Source organism: Pan paniscus, chromosome 1, assembly GCF_029289425.2.
Source record: "Pan paniscus chromosome 1, NHGRI_mPanPan1-v2.0_pri, whole genome shotgun sequence".
NCBI classification, from domain to species: Eukaryota; Metazoa; Chordata; class Mammalia; order Primates; family Hominidae; genus Pan; species Pan paniscus.
Genome location: NC_073249.2, coordinates 205,846,826 through 205,871,026, shown reverse-complemented (window position 1 = coordinate 205,871,026; position 24,201 = coordinate 205,846,826). Strand labels below are relative to the sequence as shown.

The 24,201-nt window shown below is 52.3% G+C and overlaps 1 protein-coding gene across 3 annotated transcripts in view; it reads right to left on the bottom strand.

Annotated features, from left to right (window-relative positions):
• The window catches only part of ECE1 (endothelin converting enzyme 1), a 127,143-nt gene that overhangs the window by 39,317 nt on the left and 63,625 nt on the right, over positions 1–24,201 (bottom strand). For all 3 annotated transcript variants that reach the window (XM_034957437.3, XM_063594212.1, XM_003814395.6), the window contains exons 3-8: positions 23,542–23,683; positions 17,066–17,278; positions 4,606–4,727; positions 3,028–3,174; positions 1,891–1,956; positions 304–495 (exon numbers count right to left, since the gene is read on the bottom strand). In XM_034957437.3, the coding sequence (XP_034813328.1) occupies positions 304–495; positions 1,891–1,956; positions 3,028–3,174; positions 4,606–4,727; positions 17,066–17,278; positions 23,542–23,683 (882 nt within the window). The remainder of the gene's footprint in view (positions 1–303; positions 496–1,890; positions 1,957–3,027; positions 3,175–4,605; positions 4,728–17,065; positions 17,279–23,541; positions 23,684–24,201) is intronic.

Genomic DNA, 24,201 nt, shown 5'->3' with positions numbered 1-24,201 from the left:
CAATGTAAGCTGGTGTGGTCATGACCCCGAGCCTCCAAGTAAACACTATTAATTACAGAGAAGCAGCCTGGTGTCGGCCAGGCGCCTATTTTGGAGTCACTCACTAGCTGTGTGCCCTTCAGCAGGTAACTTGACCTTTCTGAGCATCAGTTTTTCCATCTGTGGACTGGGCATAACAACCATCCTTCCTTTGTCACATAGTTTCAAGGACTAGATGAAATGAGTATAAAAGCCCCCAGCCCAGGGCCCTGTCTGAAACCTGGAGGCCATCCCAGCCTCCCCAGCAGCCGGCGCTCAAGTTACCTGCAGCTCGGCTGCCGTCACTTTGTGGTAGATGAGCTCCTCGTCACGGCGCTTCTCCTGTGGGATGGTGATGTTGGCCAGTGCCGTCTCAAAGTCCAAGATCTGCTGCATCTGGGGCCGGATGGTCTCCTCGTCCCCGCCGCCCAGCAGCTTCCCCAGCTGGACCATGTAGTTGAGATATCCGGTCAGCACCTGCAGGGCCCATACCCCAAACTGTCAGTGGCTGCCCCCCAACTATCCACTGGACGAGAGTTGGAGGGGGGGCTTGGCCAGCCGAGTCCGGCACAGGGAGCCAGGGGGCTGCACAGTGCCCCCAAGACACCCGTGGGGCCAGGTGTGGTGGCTCACGCCTGTAATCCTGGCACTTTGGGAGGCTGAGGTGGGTGGATCACCTGAGGTCAGGAGTTTGAGACCAACCTGGCCAACATAGCGAAACCCCGTCTCTACTAAAAATACAAAAATTAGCTGGGCATAGTGGCAGGTGCCTATAATCCCAGCTACTCAGGCGGCTGAGGCAGGAGAATCACTTGAACCCAGGAGGAGGAGGTTGCAGTGAGCCAGATCGCGCCATGGCACTCTAGCCTGGGCGGCAGAGAGAGACTTTGTCTCAAAAAAAAAAAAAAAAAAAAAAAAAGAAGACACCCGTGGGAGACACAGCATTGAGAATGATCTCGGGGCCGTGTCTCTCCGCTGCTTCCCTACAGCCTCCAGGAGAAAGCCCCAAGTCTTGGCTTGTCTCACAGGTCCCCATCTGGGCTGGTCCCTGTCTTCCAGGGCTTGTCCTGGGGCTGTCTTTCCATTCTTAGAATGCACCTTTTCTGACCACCCCCACCCGTGTTCCAAGATCTGAATTAGGTCTCCACGGTAGACTTTCTCAGCTCCACTTTCTCTTAGTTAAATAATATCCGCCTCCCCGACCAAACCACAGGCCCTGTGGGAGGAAGGCTATGGTGGTCTTGTCTGCCACCATCTCCCCAGCATCAGGCACTCTGTGGGCGCTTGGTCAAGTACATGCCGGCGGAAGGATGAAAGGACAGATGAATGAGTTCCAGGTGAGGTCGCCCCAAGAGGCATCACAAGAGGCAGGCCAGGGGGAGGGAGAGCCATGGGCTTCGGAGCACGTGGATCCGGATGTGAATCTCAGGCTCGTCATTTACTGGCTATGTGACCTTGAGCAGATCACTTAGCATCTCTGAGCCTGATACCCTCTTCTGTAAAAGGCAAGACAAAACGAATTCCTGTTTGACAGATGAGGCAAATGAAGTTCAGTATCTGCAGGGTTAATGGGAGGGTCACAGGTGATGTATAAAGGGCCAGGCGAATTGTGGTAGCTGTTATTGCTGCCTCTGCCTCTCTCTAGAACCAGGACAAATGATACCTGTCTCTTGCCCCTTGTGTCCATGATGCCTGAGTGACACAGCCAGCCTAGGGGTGTCCCTCCCCTGCCAGGGTCTGCCTGTTTCACCCATCAGGTCACTGACACCCCTGGGCTCCCCTAGCTTCAAAGACCTGCACAGGTGTGGGTGTGGACACGGAGCAGGAAGGACCATCCTGGGAGGCGGGCTGGGAGGGGAGAGGCACGCTTACCTTCTCGTTTTCAGTTTTGTTCAGGTAATAGTCTCTTGAGGGCAAGCCCAGGCCAGACTGGTCCACCTGGCAAGAGAAGCAGGCATGAGAGGGAATTCGTGTTGCAATGCGTGTATCCACTGCACGGCCTCCTGCCCTGGGAATGGCTGGTACATGGCAGCAGAGGCCCAGCTCAGGCCCTTGGAGAAGCAGGACTGCTGGCTACAGTCATTGAGAAGCCCACTGTCCACGTGGCCCCCTGCAGGGCTCCTGGGCTCCTCAGAAGGGCTGGACAGAGCCACCCTCCTTTGTAACAGCTACTTGCCTCAGCAAAGTGCCTCTATCTCCCCAACGCTTTCCAGGTGGTTAAGAGTCACTCAAAAGCTGTGTGATCTTGGCCAAGTTACTGAACCTTTCTGATTCTCAGGTTTCTTCTCAGGAAAATAGGGAAAATAAAACCTAACCTTCAGAGCTAGAATGGGGATTCAAGAAGACAGTGCTGGTCAAGTGCCTGCCAAGCAGGAGGGGAGGGTCAAATTCTGCTTGCTACTATTGGCGCCCATGGCCACATCTTGGCATACCTAGGACAGGTGTTATTGCAATCCATTTGATTTATAAGGTAACTGTAGCTCTGAGAGGTTGAGGCACTTGCCCAAGGTCACACAGTGACTGAATGGTAGAGATGGGCTGGGAACTCAGCTTTTAGGACCCCCAGCCTGGGTTTCTCACTTCTGCATTGGAGGCTGGGGCAGACCAGTGCTGGAGCTCCCCTGGGCAGGCTGAGCCTCTGTCTGGGGCATGCTCTGACAGGGAGAGATGGATTCAAAACCATTCCAAGAAGAGTTACAAAGAGCAGACGCTAAGGAGGGGGAAACCAGGATGTGGGTTCAGCTGTGCCCAGGAGTTGACATCACTCTTGGGGCCCACGGAAACCCATCGGCACCCAAAGTTTCACCTGTATGCAGTGCCCATCTACGCAAGGCCAGCAGCCTGCAAAGATCTCACCAGTGGGGCCTCTGGAAATAACCCAGGCTCAGAAACTAGAAGACCGCCGTCCCACCCAGGGCAAGCCTCTCTCCCACCCCAGGTCCTGCTAAACTCAAAACAGGAAGAGGTCGTGCCCGCCCCCTCGATCGCTGCAGGTTCAAGCTAGCTCACCTGGATCACGTTGCTGTTGGAGTTCTTGGAATCGGCACTGACATAGACAGAGAAGAAGGGTGAGGTGCGATAGTGGGCGGTGACCACCTGCAGGGTGTCCTGGAAGTTGTCCTTGGCCCAGGGACCTGTGATGTTCCAGCCCCCGAGCTGTGGGGAGGGAGAGCAGGCAGGGAGGTGATGAGGTGGCGGGGAGACCCAGATGTGAATTCTGGTTCTGCAGCTGACTTGCTCTGTGACCCTGGAGCAGTCGCCTGACCTCTCTGAGCCTCAAGAGCAAAGGAAAGGATTGGTCTTCATTGGGGGTTTCTGACCCATGAGCTGGAGACCCATGGATGGAGCAAAGGCTTATCCTAGACAAGCCAAGCAGCCAGGCATGAATCCAGCTGCTCCCTGGGTGGCTGGGATGAGAATGGGAAAGAGACTTTTCCCGGTTCACGGTTTATATTTTGGATAATGAATTGTGTGAATGTGATTATATCAAAACATAAATTCAATTGTGCCTCTGGGATAAAAAAGGCTCCACATGTTAGAGAAGGTTGGTAAATTACGGTCTACTTTAGTCTCAAAGTTGGGATTTAAAAAAAAATTTTTTTGAGATGGAGTCTTGCTCTGATTCCCAGGCTGAAGTGCAGTGGGGCCATCACAACTCACTGCAGCCTCCACCTCCTGGGCTCAGGTGATTGTCTCACCTCATCCTCCTAAGTAGCTATGACTACAGGTGTGTATCACCACACCTGGCTAATTTTTAAATTTTTTGGAGATGGGGTCTTGCTATGCTGCCCAGGCTGGTCTTAAACTCCTGGCTTCAAGTGATCCTCCCGCCTCAGCCTCCCGAGAAAGTTGGGATTTTAAAAAATCTCCCTGGTCTTCCCTGGTTTGGCACATGGGACCTGTCCAGAGAGGAGGGGACTAGCATAGTCCCCAGCGCGTGCAGCCACCAACCCTGCTGCAATGCTTTCCTGGAGCCAAGCTAAGAGGCAGTGCTGTCCAGGGAACACGAGGCAGGCAGAAAACATCCACAGACACCTTCTATCTGCACCAGGAAGCCTCAGAGTCTGGGAAGTGCCCAAGAAAGCCAGAAAGATGTCTTCCCCTGCTCAGGAGTAAGCAGGTATAGGAGAGTGGCCTGGGTCCCTGCTCACGGGGAGGGCTCTGGTTCTGGGCCAAGACTCTCTGTGGGTCTTTCTGGAACAGGCACACACCCCTCCACACACACAAACATAACCCCTGAGGAAAAAACAGCAGCAACGTGGAGGAATATTTTCCCTCTAAACATGGCCCCCATCCCACACACAGATGCACAGAGAGACACACAGACAGATGACAGACATCTACAACAGATGCTGACACACACTCTCACACAAACACATGCACAGACAACCCACCCACGCAGCTACGCAATGTGCTCACACTCACATGTGCTCTCGCACACTCGCTCTCTCTCTCTCTGTCTTTCTCTTGGTGCTACCGGCTGGAGGTATGAGGTGGGCCAGTGGTACCAGAAGGCTGGAGTGGAAGCCAGGGGAGGGGCAGGTGGCATGGGCTGGGGCTTGGGGAGGGAGAGCCCAAGGCACTCACCCTCTCAATCAACTCCATTAGAGGTTTGGCCCTGAGCTCCTCGATCCTGGTCTCGTTCATGCACGCACGGTAGTATACTTGTGCCTTTCTCTCTGCCTCGCTCACGCTGGCCGTGGAGTTTTCTGGAACAACAGACAGTGGAGTTTGCAATGCGGCCCCACTTGCCCACTGGGTGGCTTTGGGGCAGTCCCTCTTTTCGGAGCCTTGGTGTTCTCAGCTGCAAAGGAGCTCTGACATCTGCCTGTCGCAGTGGCAGTGAGGAATGCTGTCACCGTGAGTATGTGAGGGCCCCTGGACAGAGCCTGGCAAGCTGAAGGCGCTCCCGAAATTTTGCTGACTGCAAAGAAAAAGAATCGACCATGTTTCTCTCCCTCTGCCGGTTGGGTTCACAGACGTGTCCCCGGGTTGACCGCACGTGCCCACCAGCAGGACAGTGTTCTTCCCCTGTGGATAACGTGTGGTACGAACACCCCTGCCTGGTGCATGGGACAGAGGCCGGTCTTGGTTTTCAGATACCAGATGATCTTTCTTGTGATAAAGACTGAAGTTGGATGGAAACTCAAAAGGCTCATTCATTATGAATTTACTTTTTGCTTCCTCCTTGGAGGGGCTAGGCACGTTCACCAGGCTTACAGCCAACTCCTGGGGCCGTTTTCCACCGCCCTTGCCAACTCCAGCAAGCAGCATCTCCCTCCTGCAGTGGCTTCTCAGACCTTACCCCAGACACCCGGAGATTCTGTTCCCTTCTCCCTCACCTCAGTGCCCTGGTCCAGATGCCACCTGCTAAAGGCAATGCTCCGGTGGGTGCACCTGCTGAAGATGACCGCTTCCTGCCACTCAGGTCCACAAGGGACCCACTATGTACTGGGGCTCTGTGCATGAGCCTTCTTCTCAGAGCCCTGCTCCAGGCCATGCCAGATACTCTAAACCCCTCAATTCCATCTGTCCCTCTTGCCTCCTCTGGGAAACTCACTGCTCCAGACACATTCCCTCATTTCATGTTCATTTCTCTCTGGCCCTGAAGCCCCTTCCTTTGCCTCCTTCAAAGATCCCTCAAACCCCAGCTCCTTCACAAAGACTTTCCTGGCAGAACTGTATCCATCCACCCTCTGACCAGATACTAGATGCTTACTCTATGCTAGGCCCTGTGTAAGCTGTGGGACACAAGAGAAAACATCCCTGTCCCCAAGGAGCTTCTGCATGGGACCCTGTTAAAATCCTACTCAACCTCAAGGCCTCTATGGGGACATCTTTTTGATGAAGGCTCTCCTAAGATTCCCAAAGGCCCTCACCGCTCTGCATACCTGTGTCCATCATTAGACCGTGAGCTCCTTGGGACAGAAAGCGGGTCTTATTTATGCCTATAAAATTCAGAGCCCAGCCCTGTGCCTGGCACCCAGCAGAAACTCAAAGAAATGACCGCCAGACACGACAGTGCTATGAACAACGCACGTGGCTATGGAACACAGAGAAAAGTCACTCCCTTCGGAGGGGTGGGGAGAAGAGGGGTCTCCAGAGGGCGTTCCATTTGAGCTGGTTCTGAAAGCTGAAGTTGTTCACCAGGTGGAAGGGAGGGGAGAGGCCACTGGGTTGCGCGGAGCAGGACAGGACAGTGTGGGGACAAGCAGGGATGCCTGAAAGGGCAGGCGGGCTGCTTGGAGAAAAGAAAGCTGTCTGGCGTAGTCACTTGGAGCAAAGGACATGAGTCACTTCCTGGCCAGTCTTTCATCAGCTTTCCCAGGCTCACCCCAAGAGCTCCCTGCCCCCCGATCCTCACCATAAATAGCACCATGGCTTTCACTGATCAGAGCATCGAGCCCCGGTCTTGCTGACGTCAGGGTGATGGCCCTGAAAGGGGGACGGGACCAGCTTGGGGCTAGTTTGAAGGAAGACACAGAGACAAGAGAGCCCCTTGAGAGACAGGGTCAGGGGCCTGAACGAGGGGCTATGGAGGGTTCGTACAGCCCTGGAGACCATGGGCTACTGGGTTGCTAAGTGCTGGAAACACCTGCATGTCCCCCAGGCACCACGGCAGCTCTGAGAAGAGGACTCTGTGAGGGGAGGGTGGAAATGGGGAAGCTGGGATACAGAAGATCAGGGAGAGCAAAAGGGGAGTGCCTCGCCCCTCCCAGGGGCCTCGTTCCTATGGCAACACTCCCAATGAAGCTCTTGGAAGAAAAAGCAGGAGAATCGTCATTGGTCCCCAGGCCTCAGATGCAGCGTCTCACCCTCCACATCTGGCTCCGGCCAAAGCCCTGAAATGCCAGGGCCAGCGTTGGGGAAGGCACTCTGTGTGCTCTGGCCCATGAGTGAGCCTGGCATCTCCCTCCCCCAAGGCCACAAAGATAAGAGGCCTAAAGAAAGGCTCCCAGGAGCAGCCTGGCTGTGCTAATCACAGCGAGTTCCGAGGCCCTCTTCCCTAACACCTGTCTGCAAGCCCCGAATTATCACCGGGAGGGAGAAGGAATGCCTCCTTCAGACACAGCCTCCCTTGCTCCTTCGCTGAGAGGCTGCCACAGGCCAGGTTCAAACTCCATTCCTTTGGCCCCCACCACCTGGGTGCCACGCTCACTTGCTTTCCCACATTGTTTACAAAGTTCCTTTTGCCTGGCAACCGCCAGGCCGGGTGTCGGGGACAGTGGGCAACAGAACTGGAGGCCTGTCCACGTGAGGCATGCAGCGTGGTGAGTGAGGCAAACAGCAGTCAAGGACTCGCGGGAGCATCTGATTACGCACGGGGTGAACGCTGTGAGAACATCCCAGAGGCCTTGAAGGGGAGGGCGGGAGGAGACCAGGGAAGCCAAGCAAGGCCCCGGGGAAGCTTCGTTGGAGCTTCGGGCTGAAGGATGAACTCAATGTGGAGTAGAAGCAGGGGCTGTGCCTGGGCTGCCCCTCCGCCATTCCATGTCTTAGTGGTCCCTGCAGCCCCAGAACCAGCCCTGGATAAGGACCTAGTAGGCCCCTAGCAACAGGTGGTGGCTGCAAGAACAGAACCCAGTGTCCCTTTCTGGAGAGGAAGGACATCTGGAAGATGAGAGGGTGATGAGGCCTGATGCCCACCTAAGGTTTCCTTTTTTTACATTTATTTTTATTTTTTTTTTGAGACAGAGTCTCGCTCTGTCACTAGGCTGGAGCGCAGGGGCGCAATCTCGGCTCACTGCAACCTCCACCTCCTGGGTTCAAGTGATTCTCCTGCCTCAGCCTCCCGAGTAGCTGGGACTACAGGCGTGTACCACCACGCCTGGCTAATTTTTGTATTTTTAGTAGAGACGGGGTTTCACCATGTTGGCCAGGATGGTCTCAATCTCTTGACCTGTGATCTGCCCACTTCAGCCTCCCCAAATGCTGGGATTACAGGCGTGAGCCACCATGCTTGGCCAAGATTCCCTTTTTTTTTTTTTAAAGGAAATCAGGCAGGTGGGGCAGGAGCGGACAGGATGAGGGGGCCCCGCCAGGAGTTGGTGTTCATGCCCCCTCTGTGTGTGTCATCAGTATCCCCACTGCCGATGCTGGCTGGGGCAGGAGCCCTGGTAGAAGGTACGGTTCCTCTTCCTCCCCCTGGTTCCAGGAGCCCACGGGGACAACCCATGGCACACTCTCCCACCTCTTCTTTTTCCTCCTCACTCAGGGAACACCTACTATCCTGCAGGCTCCAGGGGACAAGAGCCCAAGTGAGGCTGCCAGGCGGGAGGCTGCTGCAGGGGACCAGGTGAGCAAAGGTGGGCGCTTGCTTGGCCAGGATGGTGGCAGAGAAGGGGGCGAGAAGTATTTGGAACATGAGAGAAAGGAGAGTCAAGAATGGAGTCAAGTTTCTTTGGCCTGAGTGAGAAGCTGCTGACACTGGGGAACCGCAGCCTGAGGATGAGGGGCAGGCTTAGGAAGGAGCTTCTGTGCACACAGCTACTGCCTAAAGCTCAGCTCCAGACACTCGAAGTTTGAGGCCTCCATGAGACACCCAAGGGGAGCCCTGGTCTGGGGAGTCTGTAGAGTGCGTTGTCTTGAACTCCTTTTAGTCCAAATAAGCACTGGAATATACCAATTCCCCCCCCCCTTTTTTTTTTTTGACACTGAGTCTCGCTCTGTCGCCCAGGCTGGAGTGCAGTGGCACGATCTTGGCTCACTGCAACCTCCGTCTCCTGGGTTCAAGTGATTCTCCTGCCTCAGCCTCCCGAGTAGCTGGGATTACAGGCATCCTCCATCACGCCCGGTTAATTTTTGTATTTTTAGTAGAGACAGGGTTTCACTGTGTTGGCCAGGCTGTTCTCAAACTCCTGACCTCAGGTGGTCTGCCTGTCTCGGCCTCCCAAAGTGCTGGGATTACAGGCGTCAGCCACCGCACCCAGCCCCAATTCCTTAAATTGGCCAGAAGGCTCTATATCACGCATCCCCAACAGGGGCAATACTGCCCCCAGGAATTTATTCTTGCAGGACAAAGCATCTTACGCTTTTTACTCTGTGTATACAGACTAAGAATAGCAACAGACATCCAGAGTACCTGTGGCATTAACATTTCATGGAGGCGTAATGATAACTGCAGGCTGAGAAACGCCACCCTGGGTGACGGGGTCTGCGCTCCCACCTGTCTCCAGCTCCTGCCCCACACTCTTTTCCCCATGGCTGGCTGGTCTCTTCTCTCCTTAACTCAAGCATCTGCTCAGACATCCCTTCTGAGAAAGCCCATCCCTTCCTGATCGCTGCAGCTACAATCGCCTCTTCCCTCTCTGGCCCCATGCCCTACTTGATGTTTTTGAGCCCTTCTCTTTACAATCCTATCATGTATTTAGTCATTTATTTGTTTACTGTCTGTCTTCCCTGCTGGAATGTAACTTCCACAAGAAAAGACTGTCTTATTCCTACATAATCCCCAGCCCCGAGCAATGCCTGGCACACAGAAAGTGTCTGATGCATAATTGGTGAGTGAATAAAGGAATGAATGACAGAGAAAGGTAGCACTCTAGCCTGCGGGAGGTGACTGGGCTTCAAAGTGAAATGAGTGGCTCATGTCTGTAATCCCAGCACTTTGGGAGGCCAAGGTGGGTGGATCACTTGAGGTCAGGAGTTTGAGACCAGCCTGGCCAACCTGGTGAAACCCTGTCTCTACTAAAAATACAAAAGTTATCCAGGTGTGGTGGCGGGTGCTTGTAGTCCCAGCTACTCGGCAGGCTGAGGCACAAGAATCGCTTGAACCCAGATGGCGGAGGTTGCAGTGAGCCGAGATCGCGCCACTGTACTCCAGCCTGGGCGACAGATCGAGACTTGGTTTCAAACAAAACAAAACAAAGTGAAATCAGGCACAGACCTTTTTCTTATTCAGAAAAAGGACTGTGCCAACCCTCCATAGCCCCTCGTTCAGGCCCCCAACCTTGCCTCTCAAGGGGTGCTCGTCTCGGTATCTTTTTTCAGACTAGCCCCAGGCTGGCACTGTCCCCTCTCGGGGCTGTCACTCTGAGTTCAGCAAGACCGGGGCTTGATGCTGTGGTCTCCTTTAAGACACCCCTGGCTCATGTTTACTTCCCAGAAGATTTCATGGAGGCAAAGAAGAAGCCAACACCCAACAGTGTGGCTCCTGGCACTATGCTGGGGACACATTTTGGAGACAGCAGCACTTCTGCGGCCCCCTTGTGCTATGAAGATCTTTTGGCAGCCTAGGGCCACACAACAGAGCTCCACACTGCCTGGGTACTTCCTTCTAGGGGCCCTGAGTTCCAGAAGCTTCCTCAGTCCCTACCCCAAAGTCCCAGAGAGGAAGACAGAGCACCATTTCATCGGCTGCTTCTTCCTCTGGGAGTTTTCATTGGAATGCCCTCTCCACATCACTCCTCAGGGAGGAAATGAACGCCCAGGCAGGCAGAGCTGTGGGGTATGATAGGGGTGTCTGGGAATCTCCCGTATGCTGCTGGGATAGGGGTGTCTGGGAATCCCCCACACGCTGCTGGGATAGGGGTGTCTGGGAATCCCCCGTATGCTGCTGGGATAGGGGTGTCTGGGAATCCCCCACATGCTGCTGGGATAGGGGTGTCTGGGAATCGTGCGGCCTCCCTTGATGCAGTGGGACCATCTGGCCAGGAGCCTGTGGGGCCCTGACTCCACACCAGGGCAGGACCAGTGTTTGTTTTAGATAAAACCAGACTCCGTTCAGACAGTCACAGGCCTCAGGAGCCCCATCCTGTGCTGGGGGGAAGGGGTGCTGATAAAGGAGACGCCTTGCTCTGCAGAACAAAAATAATTCCACCACTGCCACCGCTCACAGCATCTACAGCAGGCCCTGTGCTGCTGTCACAACCTCACCCCGGTCCCCTGAGACGGATATCACCATCCCATTTCAGAGACAAGGAAAATGAGGCCCAGGTGCGTGAAGAAACTGGCCTATCAAGGCAGAGCTAGTGGGTAGCATGCTGGACTTCTAAGCCTTCCTGAGAAAGTGAACTGCTTCCTCTGAGATGGGCATAGGCATGGCTGTGTGTGCATCTTGTCCTGACCATTCCACAGTGGCTGTTATCACACTCCATTTACAAATAAGAGGTTGGGTAACTCGTCCAAGGTCGCAAAAGTGGCTGTGGCCAGGACTGGAGCCTAAGCCTTTTCTGCTTCCCTGTCCTTTCCTGCAGGTTGGCTCAGAAAACCGGAGGTGAAGCTGAAGCAGCCCAGCTGGCCCTAAGAAGCCCTGGACGCTCCCTCCCATCCTCATATCGTTGAGTCAATGCTATTATTTGAATTTCTGTGTCCCCTCCAAAATTCATGTTGGAACTTAATCCTTAAGGAGCAGTTTTAAGAGATGGGGCCTTTAGGTCATGAGGGCTCTGCTCTATGAATGGATTAGTGTCTTATAAAAGGGCTTGAGGGGGCCAGTTCCCCCCCTTCAGTCCCATATGCCATGTGAAGACACAGTTCATGGTGCCATCTTGGAAGCAGAGAGCAACCCTTAACAGACACTGAATAAGCCCGTGCCTTGATCTTGGACTTCACAGCGTCCAGAACAGTGAGAAATAAATTTCTGTTGTTTACAAATTATCCAGTGTATTAGTCTGTTTTCCCACTGCTGATACAGACATACCCAAGACTGGGCAATTTACAAAAGAAAGAGGTTTAATGGACTTCCAGTTCCACGTGGCTGGGGAGGCCTCACCATCGTGGTGGAAGGCAAGGAGGAGCAAGTCACGTCTTACATGGATGGCAACAGGCAAAGAGAGAGAGAGGCTGTGCAGGGGAACTCCCATTTTTAAAACCATAAGATCTTGTGAGACTTATTCACTATCACAAGAACAGCACGGGAAAGAGCCGCCCCCGTGATTCAATGACCTCCCACTGGGTTCTTGCCACAAAATGTGGGAATTGAGGGAGCTACAATTCAGGATGAGATTTGGGTGGGGACACAGCCAAACCATATCATCCAGTCTGTGGTATTTTGTTACAATAGCACAAACAGACTAAGAATCAATCAATCCATGTAACCATTCCCCAAACAGGAAGGCAGCACCCACTCCTGTAGACACCATACTGGATAGAAAGCATTCATGATGCAGATGCTGTCCATAGATGGCTTCCTTCCAATATGCGCAGGAAGATGAAACTCAATTAGACAGCAGGTATTAGGAAAATATGTCAAAATAAAAATACAAGCTATGTCACAGGGTGACATGATTAATTGCCACATCACCGACATGGACACGTTTAACGCTATTGGAATATTGTATGTCTATCTCCCAGGGAGACTGGAAGGCAGACTGCTAGTTTTTTCTTTATGGAATCTGTGTTGCTTGAATTGTCACAATGAGCACGCATTGATTTTTTTGTATGCGTTCATCTTACAGTATAAAATACAGTAAAGCAAACAGGACAGGTGCACACAGTGTACTTGTAGCTCAAGCCTAGAGAGGCCCTTTGGTAGCCACAGAAGACAATGGAGGCAGCAGGTTTGAGAAAAGTCTCGGAGGCTTTGGAGGGGGTGGTGTAGGCTCTCTAGCTGGTAGAATAATCTGAGCTACAAGCACAGTTGGAAAGTCCAAGGCAGGGCCAAGTCTAAGGGCTGAAGGGCCTGGCTGCTTCCTTCCTCTGATGAAGTGAGGCCACCCACTCTCATCTCCCCAAAACCTACAAGGACAGCCCATGCTGGCCACTTGGGGGAGTGGCAGAGTGAGGTGCGAGGCATCTGTGTGTCCTGCAGCTGAGGTCAGCATCCCCAGCTGGCAGACTGCCAGGTCATGCCACAGTGGCACCTGGCCTAGTTCGGCCCACCTGCTACAGAACTGCCTGGATTGCCTCTGAGGAGGCTAGCATGAATTCACCTGGCAGAGAAATGCATCGCTTGCCCAAGGTCACACAAACAGATGGTAACAGCTATCTTGCCGGACCGGCTGACACAATCCACACTGGCACTCTAAATGTCCCTTCTCCCCTCTCCGCCTAGAGGGAAGCCCTCGCCTCAGCAGGTCGGAGTGGCCTGGGCACCTCCGGCTTGTTCCCGTGCCATCAGCTCTGGCTCCCTTCCGACGCCTGTTGGCTGACCCCTTTGTCTTGGAGACGCTGAACCCAGCCTGGCCTTAAGCCCAAGAATGCACTGGCCCACACTCCTGCATTTTTTTGTCACCCACTCACCTGCCATCTGCCTCTTCAGGAGTTTCCATGTATCAAAGTCCCAGGTATCAAGCCCACAGGTGAGGGGCCATTTCCAGACTAGTTCCGAGGACTGAGCCTTGAGGGAGAGGACCCCAGGATATGCCTTCCGGGGAAGCCCCTAGTCAGTATGACATGGGGGTGACCCCAGCTCCTGTGTTCATTGGACCTGGGCTGGGGCTTGGCTGGCCTGGGCTGAGAACTCAGTGGAGCAGCCGCTGGGGAAAGGAGGCAGGCGAACCACACTTCTCGGCTGCTCTCCCCGCCAGCAGTGCCGACCCAGTGCCTCTCCCTGCTGAATCTGACAGTGGAGTGAGTAGAGAAAGAATACAGGCTTTGAGGTCCCACAGCTCTGGGTCTAATCCCAGCCTCACCATTTCCTAGGAAATACATTTCCTTCATATTCATGAGTCTTATCTGTAATGTGCAAATGCAGCCTACTCCATGAGTTTACTATGAGAAGTCAATGAAATAATACAAGTGAGATACTCAGTGTGTCACAGCTGTACTCTGCATCTCCTTCCTGACAACTGGGTCCACATACCAGCGCTTCTCTAATAAATAAGCAATAATGACTCTGTTCTTTGCCCACCCAATTAACCCTTAGAGCATCCCTACTAATGAGCTGAGTTTCAGTTAGTTCCCACTTTATAGGTGATGAGCCGAGGACCTAAAAATCTGGGTGACCTCTCTGCAGTCATACAGCTTGTTTGTAAGAAGTCTGGGTTGGAACTCACCTAACACCACCAAGGAGGGCAGCTGTGCTTTGCTGAGTACCTACTAGGTGCCAGGCTAGTATTCCGATGTATTCCGGTGCTCAGCACTTTGAACCATCCCAGGCAAGTCAATACTCAACAGTAACTGTATGTGTTAGGAGGCATAATTATCCCTACTGTACAGATGATAAAACTAAGTGGGAGAGAAGCCAGGTCACTTGTCCAAGGCCACACGAGTGATAAGCAGCTAGCACACCAGGACTGCTTGACTTCAGAACTCTGCAGTCTAGCCTCCTGGTATCACCAGACCTTGGCCTCAGGGTCAGGGTTGAATGCATGATTTTGGGTTGTTCATGGCCCATTGGATGCAGCTCCCCACCCACGGCTTGATCGTCAGGAACAGCGGGGATGGACTCAATCTTGGCTCAGACCTAAGGTTCTCCCAGTGAGAACCAGCCCCAGAACCAGTCAGACCAGAACCCACACGATGCACAAGAGCCCATTCTGGGCCTCACTGGGAAGCTAGAGGGCCTGTCCACTGTCCTGCCCCATCCCCTCTAAATGCTAACTGCTCCCCAGAGAGTGAGCCCCTCACCATTTTGGACTGGTGGTATATCCTTGACAAAGTCACTTAACCTCTGGGAGCCTCAGCTGCTGCATCTGTAAAATGGGAACAACAATTCCGAAGTCTGGGGTTGTGAGGATTAAGGAAGCAGTGGCTCTAAAAAGCCTGGTACAGTGCACAGCGCACGGCGGACATCTGTGTCTCTCCTTCCTTCAGGCCCTCAGGCTCTGCGCCCCCTGCAGGTTCTTGCAGGCACTGCGGAAAGGGAGCTAATGTCTGTCCCTTGTACCTGAAGGAGGTGGTGTGGGACAGGGGAAAGGGCACACGACCAGGCATCAGGCAAGTCTCAGCTCTGCCACTCACTAGCCTATCATGAGGACCTCTCCGGATCTGGCTTTCCTCATCTACCAACAGAGTGAACAACACCTTCCCAGCTTCCACCCTGCAGGATCAAATGGGATGGTGTCTACAAAACAGCTCTGTAACCTGTCAAATGCTGTGCAAAGGTCAAGGGTGAATAATAACAGTAACATCAATACAAACAGCAGCCACCACAACATGCCAGGCCTAGGCATGGTTTAAATACATTTAAATGTATTTCCCATTTAATTTTCAAAATTCAGAGGAGGCATGGTTCCCACCGTACTCATGAGAAAACAAGCCAGGGAGGTGATGTAATTGACCCAAGACCTCATAGTAAGTGGCAGAGTCCGGATTCGAACCCAGGTCCTGGTGAGTCTGAAGCAGAGGAACCGACCCACCTTGTTATACTACCTGGACTATGGGCCCTGCCAAGCCCCCAGCTGTGATGTTAGGCACTGGAGAAGGGTCGTCCTTGAGTTCCAGTCTTGCAATGACAGACATATTTGCCTTTTAAGCGTCTGGTTCTAAAATGAAAAGCTGCATCCCCTTTCAAAGGCATTTTGGTGGCATAAGGCAGGCAGGGGGACATCTCAGACTGGGGCTTTGCTGCTTCGGACATACTGAGCTTCAACCCTACCTCCATACACACCACCCTGCTCATCCTCAGGAAGTTAGGCCAAAGGCAGCTGCTGCTGCTGCTTCAGGAGCTGTCAGAGGCCAGGAGAAAGGGTGGGTGTGTTTTATCTAGCGGCGGCTCTGCCCTGTGGGGCTGGGGCAGGAAAGAAAGGAAAGGTCTCCTTCACCTGGTTTGCCTACTTTCCCTGTAATCTAAAAGACCCAGTTGCCTTAAATTGTTAATTGTCCATTTAGAATCATTTCCTGTCTCTTAAGATTCGTGTCCCTTTAAGAAGATCTGTCCCCTTTTGGGTATCTTCTATTGTACCTGCCTTTGAATATCTTAAAGTTTTTTAAAACAATCAGTATTTGTTGGATCTAGGTTCTGTTGTTGATGGCTAAATTGATTGACTTTTCAGAATGCAGCCTCTCCCAGCATTTAGGGTCCCAGGATGGAGCAGGGGACAGCAGGAGAGGGAGACAGCCATGGTCCCAGCTGTGGGAGGGTTAAGGTGGGCAGCTTTATGGTACAGCACGGGTGTCATGATTTCACACTGGAGGGAGGAGCCCAGTGGGCAGATGGGAATTCAACAAACATTAACTAAGGATACAGCTGCAAACAAGACAACGTGGAGCTCTAATCTGAGGATAAAACCATCAACACAGGGGTGAACCAGAGGTGCCCAAGGCCTAGTGAAGTGCAAAGAGAACTCTGACCAGACAGCTTATCGTGCAAGCCCAATCACCGTGAGGCTAAGGATGATTCCCACCTATACTGAATAACTAATCCTCTGATAAGCTGTTGTTAGAACTTTCATTGGATCACAACCTTAGAATCTGATCTATTGTGTTCAGTCTCGATCCCTTTTGCTCATAACTTTCAAAACTCACAGTCAATACTAGTCAAAAGCTACGCCAAGCTTGAAGCCACAAAAGTAACGACCACAGCCACCAGTTCTTGTGTACACCCTACATGCCACACACACCATGCTAATGCTTTACACATGTGCTCTCTAGTTCTCAAAACTCTGTACCTTGGGTCTTATTAGTCTCATTTTACAGATGAAGAAACTCAGGTTCAGAGATATGTGACTTACTCAGGATCATACAATGAGTGAGGGCAGACATTCTAACCCAGCTTCACCTACTCCCAAGTCTATGGTCTTCCATTCTGCCAGGCTCCTCTTTTCTTGTTTTTTAGACAAGAGTCTCACTCTGTTGCCCAGGCTGGAGTGCAGTGGCACGATCTCGGCTCACGGCAACCTCTGCCTCCCAGTTTCAAGCGATTCTCCTGCCTCAGCCTCCCGAGTAGTTGGGACTACAGGCGCACGCCACCATGCCTAGCTAATTTTTGTATTTTTAGTAGAGACAGGGTTTTGCCATGTTGGCCAGGCTGGTCTTGAACTCCTGGCCTCAAGTGATCCACCCACCTTGACCTCTCAAAGTGCTGGGATTACAGGTGTGAGCCACCGTGCCCGGCCCATTCTGCCAAGCTCCTCCTTTAAGCAGGCGCAGCTGGGAAGCTGGCTGGGCCAGCTGACAGCTCCCCGCTGTGGCCCATTTATTGGTCTCCATGCTGGATGCTTACCGAGGAGGTGCTTGATGATTGCTTGGTTGTGTTCCCAGAGGTTGCTGAAGGTCCCCCAGCGTGAGTGGCCATCAGGGACTGGGTTGGCCTTGATCCAGCCCCCACAGGCGTAGTTGAAGAAGTCATGGCAGGGGTCCACTGTGGGGTCCATGGAGCTCAAGATGGAGCTGGTCACTGAGACACAAGCTTCGCTCAGGCACACAGAGGGGGATCCTGGAAGGGTTAAGGACAAGAGGCCAGTGAAGGGCAGGCAGGGAAGAAGCAGGGAGGGCAGAGAAGGGGGCTTGGGGCCCAGGGGCCACATGTCCCACCCTGGCCCTGACCACACAGATTTGGAACTGGACGGTCACTAGACTCCTACAGAGAAATGATTTCCGCTTATAACACAAGACTTCTACTCAGCTGTCTAAAATCCTTCCTGTGGCTAAAAGGTACCCAGAACCCAGGTGTTTCTCTTAATCAACCTTTTCCTCCATAAATATTCATTGACTCTTTATTATTCCTTGATGCTCAACAAATTTATTCATTCACGCATGCATTCATTTATTCAGCAAGATAATGACTACCTTCCAGGTTCTCTGCTGAGTATGGAGTGCGTGTATGTGCATGTGTGCACCTCCATGAAAGTGTGTGCCCGTGCGTGTGTGCGTGTGTGTGTGTGTGTAGGGTACTGGGGTATTGGGCATAAAAAGGCAGAGTCCTTTAATCCAAGAGCTAACAATTCAGTTGGGGATATACACATAAATCAAAATGGAACAGTAGGAGAAATGTCTGTCCTCCTTTCTACAAAAATAAACTGAACATTTACTATGTGCCAAAAGGGTGATGTAGACAGTATGGATGACAGGACATAGGAAGGAGGAAAGCCTATTAGAAATAGAAGGAGGAAATAGGAAAAATCACTCCTACGTACAAGCAGGAGAGTGAGTGACCTCAGGGAATCCTCAAAAACCCAAAGGCTATGCCAGGTGCCGTGGCTCATGCCTGTAATCCCAGCACTTTGGGTGGCCGACTTAATCACATCTACTTGGGAGGCAGAGGCAGAAGAATCGTTTGAACCCGGGAGGTGGAGGTTACAGTGAGCCAAGATGGAGCCATTGCACTCAATCCTGGGGGATAAGAGCGAAGAGACTGGTTTGCCAGAGGCAAGAGGAAAGGGCCAGAGCCCTGCCTCAAGGTTGGCGGCTGAGCTCTCCCAGAGGACCCAAAGCCTGGGTGGCCTACGCAGAGGCCTGGCCTGAGGCAGCAACACGAAGCTGACTGTGCAGGACCGAGAATCACAGGCCCAGCCCCATCGTCCATCCACCCAGGCTGTGCTGATGACCAAAGGGACTTTACTGAACATGGCCGTGCACTGGGCACTTTGCACACATTCAGGATCTCATTTAACTCATTACAAGTCATCAGATGCAGGCATCATGTCCCTAGTCAAAGAGGAAACCAAGGGAGTGAACGGAACAAGGTCGCCCAGCTATGTGGGAGGGCGGAGAGCTGAGAGCTGGGCCCAGGCCTGTCTTGGTCCAGCCATGCCAAGGCTGTGTTTTTCTGCTTTCCTTCCCCACCTCTCTGCCAGTCACACCAGGGGCTGGTGCAGCCTGACTGCTGAGATCCGTTTCCCCACCACACAGGGAGGCAGTGAGGCAGGGTGGGCTTTGGAGGCCACTAGACCTGGGTTCAAATCCAGCTTTCTACTTTTGCCAGTGGGGCTTTGGGCAAGTGACCTCATCGCTCCATGCCTCAGTTTATCCATCTAAAAGTTAGGAAGAAAGGTAGGACCAATTTCACAGATTTCACAGTGATGATGGCCATGGCTGGGCATGGGGGCTCAGCTTCCTCGAGTCTCAGGGTCTGAAGTTTCAGGCCAGTCTTTAGAGAGCAGCAAAGAACGCACGAGCTAGTATGGGCAGTGTTCCCCTCACTCAGGAACATAAGGCCAGTGGGCAGAGGTTCATTTGTGGAATTAGTAACATTTGATGACAAACACAAAGTCCTTCAGATGGGTGGCTGACAAAGGGCTCAGAGCAGCTGCACAACAGCAGGAAAATCAGGGTGATCTGACTTTGAGATAATCACACAACAATTAAAAATTATTGTTCACAGCCGAGAGGTGTGCCATAAAAAAATTATGGAGCCATTACACATGAAAACAGAGAAAGGAAATGGTGGGGGTGATGGTGCCATTTTAAATATCTCTAAATCAAATCATCTTAATCACAGTTGCATGCTCCACTCCCAAACTCGGGGAAGGCACCAGAATCTTTATAGGGCAGGGAAAGAATTTCCATGTAGGTTGAAAGAGCCTGTTGAGTATTACGATATAACTCCATACTTAGAGAAGGAAAAGAATACCTATTGTTTTCACACATCAAACCACAGGAAGGAAAATTTTACAATATCTTGGCTGGTGGAGATGCCAGGAGACAGGCTGAGAGTGAGCCTAACGCGGGAAGACGCATCAGAATCTGTGTGTATGTGTCTGTGTGTGAGAGAGAGACAGACTGATTAATTAACTGATAAAGGTTTTTGCTGTTATCATACAGGGACTTGGGTTTAAAAACGAAACAAGAAGCGAGTCCCAGAAGTCAGTCTCAGAGGCCGGGCTCGGTGGCTCATGCCTGTAATCCCAGCACTCTGGGAGGCCGAGGTGGGCGGATCACCTGAGGTCAGGAGTTCGAGACCAGCCTGGCCAACATGGTGAAACTCCGTCTCTACTAAAAATACAAAAATTAGCCAGGTATGATGGGGGGCACCTGTAATCCCAGCTACTTGGGAGGCTGAGGCAGAAGAATCTTTTGAACCCGGGAGGCGGAGATTGCAGTGAGCCAAGATCGCGCCACTGCATTCCAGCCTGGGCGACAAGAGTCAGACTCTGTCTCAAAAAAATAAATAAATAAATAAAGCAGTCTCAGAGATTTGAGTTCTTCACTAAGTGCCTACTTTGCTGGACATTGGGCTAGGGACCTACGAGGTGCTTAAGGAGCAATGGCTTGATTATTTAACTATTTAATGGTTTGCAGAAACTTCATGAAATATTCCTGGCCCAGGAAGTGCTTCATGCATTTTGATGACCTCATGGTTTCCAGACCCCCTCATCTAAGGCCCCGTCTTCCTACGGAAACCTTCATCGACCCCCTTCCCTCTCTGGGCCCCTCAGCGGCCTGGGTGCCTGCTGTGCTACTGTGCTATGTCACGACCATCTCCTTGTCCATCTCTCCTACTAGAATGTGAACTTCAGGGCAGGCCAATATCCTATGCATTTTTATATTTCCATTGTCTAGCACTGTATTTGGCAACTAGCAGCTGTTTAATACGTGCTTTTTTTTTTTTTTTTTTGAGACAGTTTTTGCTCTGTCACCCAGGCTGAAGTGCAGTGGCATAATCTCGACTCGCTGCAACCTCTGCCTCCTGGGTTCAAGCAATTCTCCTGCCTCAGCCTCCTGAGTAGCTAGGATTACAGGCATCCAACACCACGCCTGGCTAATTTTTGTATTTTTAGTAGACACGAGGTTTCACCATGTTGGCCAGGCTGGTCTTGAACTCTTGACCTCAGGTGATCCACCCGCCTCGGCCTCCCAAAGGGCTAGGATTATAGGCGTGAGCCACTGCGCCCGGCCTCAATACGTGTTTTTGAATGAACAACCGAATGAATGAAAGGCCTTATTCAGCACTTGTTCACCACCTGCAGAGGCAGCAAACATTTCTTTCCGTTGGGACATGCATGATCAATTGAGAAAGCAGAAACAGATCCTAGATTTAATTTACAGACACTCATCTGGACAGCCTGGCCTCAAAACTGTGTAGAATGCTTTCTTTAAAATATGTTCTTGGAGAATGTATTGTTTGTTTTGCTGCCTCTGTTTGCAAAGCACCAGCATGTTTCTGGAAAGGAAGCATAGCAGGAAGGTAAGTAAACACGTACTATGTGCCCAGACATTCCCAGAGGCTGGCCTTCAGAATCATCAGATTTGCTTTTTTTTTTTTTTTTTTGAGACAGAGTCTTGCTCTGTCACCCAGGCTGGAGTGCAGTGGTGCCATCTTGGCTCACTGCAACCTCTGCCTCCCAGGTTCAAGTGATTCTCCTGCCTCAACCTCTCGAGTAGCTGGTGTGCACCATCACAGCCACCTGAGTAGCTGGGACTACAGTTGTGCGCCACCATGCCTGGCTAATTTTTGTATTTTTAGTAGAGACAGGGTTTCACCATGTTGGTCAGGCTGGTCTTGAACATCTTGACCTCAGGTGATCTGTCCATCTCAGCCTCCCAAAGTGCTGGGATTACAGGCGTAAGCTACTGCGCCCGGCCAGATTTGCTTTGACTGGCCTGATGTTTGCTCAGATGTGGCCAGCACCAGCACCTGCTCCTGGGTAATGAGGTTATTGTTAATATCTGGGGTGGTCACTGCTTTCCCAGGTGGCTCAGGGGTCACTTGATACTCTGCCCAGCTCCACTCCAGGGGAAGAATGTTCCTCTCCCAGGTCCAGGCTGGAGAAAACCCTTCTGAGACCCAGAGAGGGACACAACAGAGGCAGAAGCAGGATTCCTCCCAAGGGTCCCCACTGGGCAATAACAACAGAAATGTTTTGGGTCTGATCATCAGGAGCTGGCCCGTGGGGACTCCCTCCTGGTTTCTGGTGAAGACATATCTTCGGAGCTCCAAGGGGCAGTCTCAGGGCAACACTGGCTGCCGGAGTCTGGCCAGCTCCCGCTGCTCTGAGCCAAGAGCTGTGCAGACGTGCTGGCCAGGGTCCACACTGACCAGGAGGGGGTTCAGAACTAGAGCTGATTTAGGCTGAGGCAACATGGCAGTGGCAGGAGAGGATGATGAGCTTGTGTCCTGTTAGCAGAGGAGGCACAAACACACACACACATACACACCAGGACATGATCACACAATATACATACGCTCAGCAGAGAAAGGCTGTTCCCAGCTTGATCTTCCTTCCTACCCCTTTGTTCATTCAAACATTAAGTTATTCATTTTACTATCTGCACACCTATGGCACAGGCACTATGCTAAGCACATCTGGTTAAGGGCCTGAAAACTAGTCATTAATTAGTCAAATATGCATTAAGCACCTGCTGAGCCAGGCACATTTGGTAAAACACCTACAAACCATTATAGTTAACTAATCAAGCAATTATTTCTTAAGTACAACCTATCTTTGTGGAATGAATGAATACCTGTGTGCCTTACCCAGGAGGGATGGAAGAATGCTCAGATGAAGGCCCTGCTCTTTTCTAGGCCCCTGAGTCCCCTCTCCACCCCAGTGCAGCGTGGCCACCCTCACAGACCAGCAACTTCACAGAGGGAAGGCTCCACACAGCCTGGAGTGGATGTTCCAAGATCCTGTGAAAGCTCCTAATCTCTCTCATGGGGTGAGCGACCAAGTCAGTGGGTGGCACGCTGAGCAGAGCCCCCAGAGGCTGCTCAACCAGGTGAACCATCTGCCATCAGAAGAATAGATGTTGGGGCACAGGGGACTGAGAGGCCCTAGCTTTGGCTAATTCCCCATTCTTATTTCTAACTTGGATCCACCCCTTCGCACTTCATAAGTGTTTACTGAGCATCAACTCTGCGTGAGGCAGCTGGCTAGATCCACTCAGTTGGAAACAGAGAACCAGTCTCAGACCCCTACAGCAGGATCAGAGTGGCCCAATTGTATCACCATTCAAAGTGGGACAAAGGCACCGATCAAGGAACACGATGGGCAGCTGGATCTGGAAGGGCAGCTCTCCTGGGGGTGTAATGCGCTCTGGAGCGTACTTGGATTACAAAGGGAGGTGGAGCCTGGGCTTGAGCCCAGTAGCCTGTGGGTGAATTCCAACCTCCGCATTGGATTAGCAAGTCACTCTATCTCAGTGCCTCAGTTTCCTAATATGGAAAAGGGGCCAAAAGTAACCACACCTCACAGGGCTGCCTCCAGGAGGAAATGAGATTGCATCTGAAGCGAGGGGTGTGGTATTTGGGTATTTGGTCCGAGGAAAGAATTCAGTAAACAGAGGGCATTATTGTTATTTTATTGGAACTAGAGATAGCAGACAATGTCAGCCTATGTGTGTAATTACCCCACATCCTAGCAACTACAGTACCCAGAGCTAAAGTTGAAGAAGTCCTACGAGGCACCAGCTATGTGACATATGTTATCTCTAGTCCGCAGACCCATCCCCCAGTTGGGTACTGTTTTCCCATTTAAATTAGAGAAGACACAGGCTGAGGGAATAAGTGACTTGTCCGAGGTCACACAGCCAGTAAGTTGCTGGGACAGGATGTGGACTCAAGTGCGAGACCTTTATACCACCCACGCCGCCCACTTCCCGGGTCTTGGTCTATCTCAGCACCCAGACCCCCCTGGGCCTGGCTCCCTCCTTGGCCTCAGAGCCCTGCCCCGGCTTAAGCAGGGAAGCCCCCCTCGCCCAAGCTGACAGAGCCGGGGGCAGGAGTGAGTCAAGCCCACCATGCAACACGGAGGCACCTACTTGTCTGGTACTGGATGCCCAGTGCTGCCAAGCAGGCCACCAGTCCTGCCGCCAGAAGTACCACCAGCACCACCAGCCGCTTCTCCACCTGGGTCCGTGCAGCCCAGCACCTCTGGCCACTCCGGGGGCTGTGGAAGTTCACCTGCAGGGAAGGAGGCAGGAGGGGCAGGGAAGATGTGAGCCCCGGGCCCCGCTTCCCTTGGAGGAAGGGGCTCCGCTGCACGCCCAGGCCCTGGGGAGGCATCAGGGCTGCCTCCTGTCTCAGGGGTGGTCTGGTTCCCACAGATTCAGCCCTAATCCAGGAAAGGAACAGCCACCCTGCTCAGCTGCTCGGATCTGCTCCCAAACATCAGAGAGTCAAGCAGCTCGGCCCCGACAGGCTTGTTTTTTTGTGTCACTCGATATGAGTGGAAGGAAAAAACTACAGCTTTTCCCTGTTTCTCCAGTGAGGAGTTCAAAAAAGAACAGGATGTTTGGACTTGCAGGCATCCAGTGAGTACCCAGCTGGGCTCTCTGCAGAGCCCCCACATCAGTGGGGTCAGGGACAAGGGTGACACAGCCATGGTTCACACTTCCCAGAAGCACAGACATCCTTAGCTCATTAAACCCTCATAATCCCACGCAAAAACACGCGAGCCACCTTATTTTTCTTTTTACAAG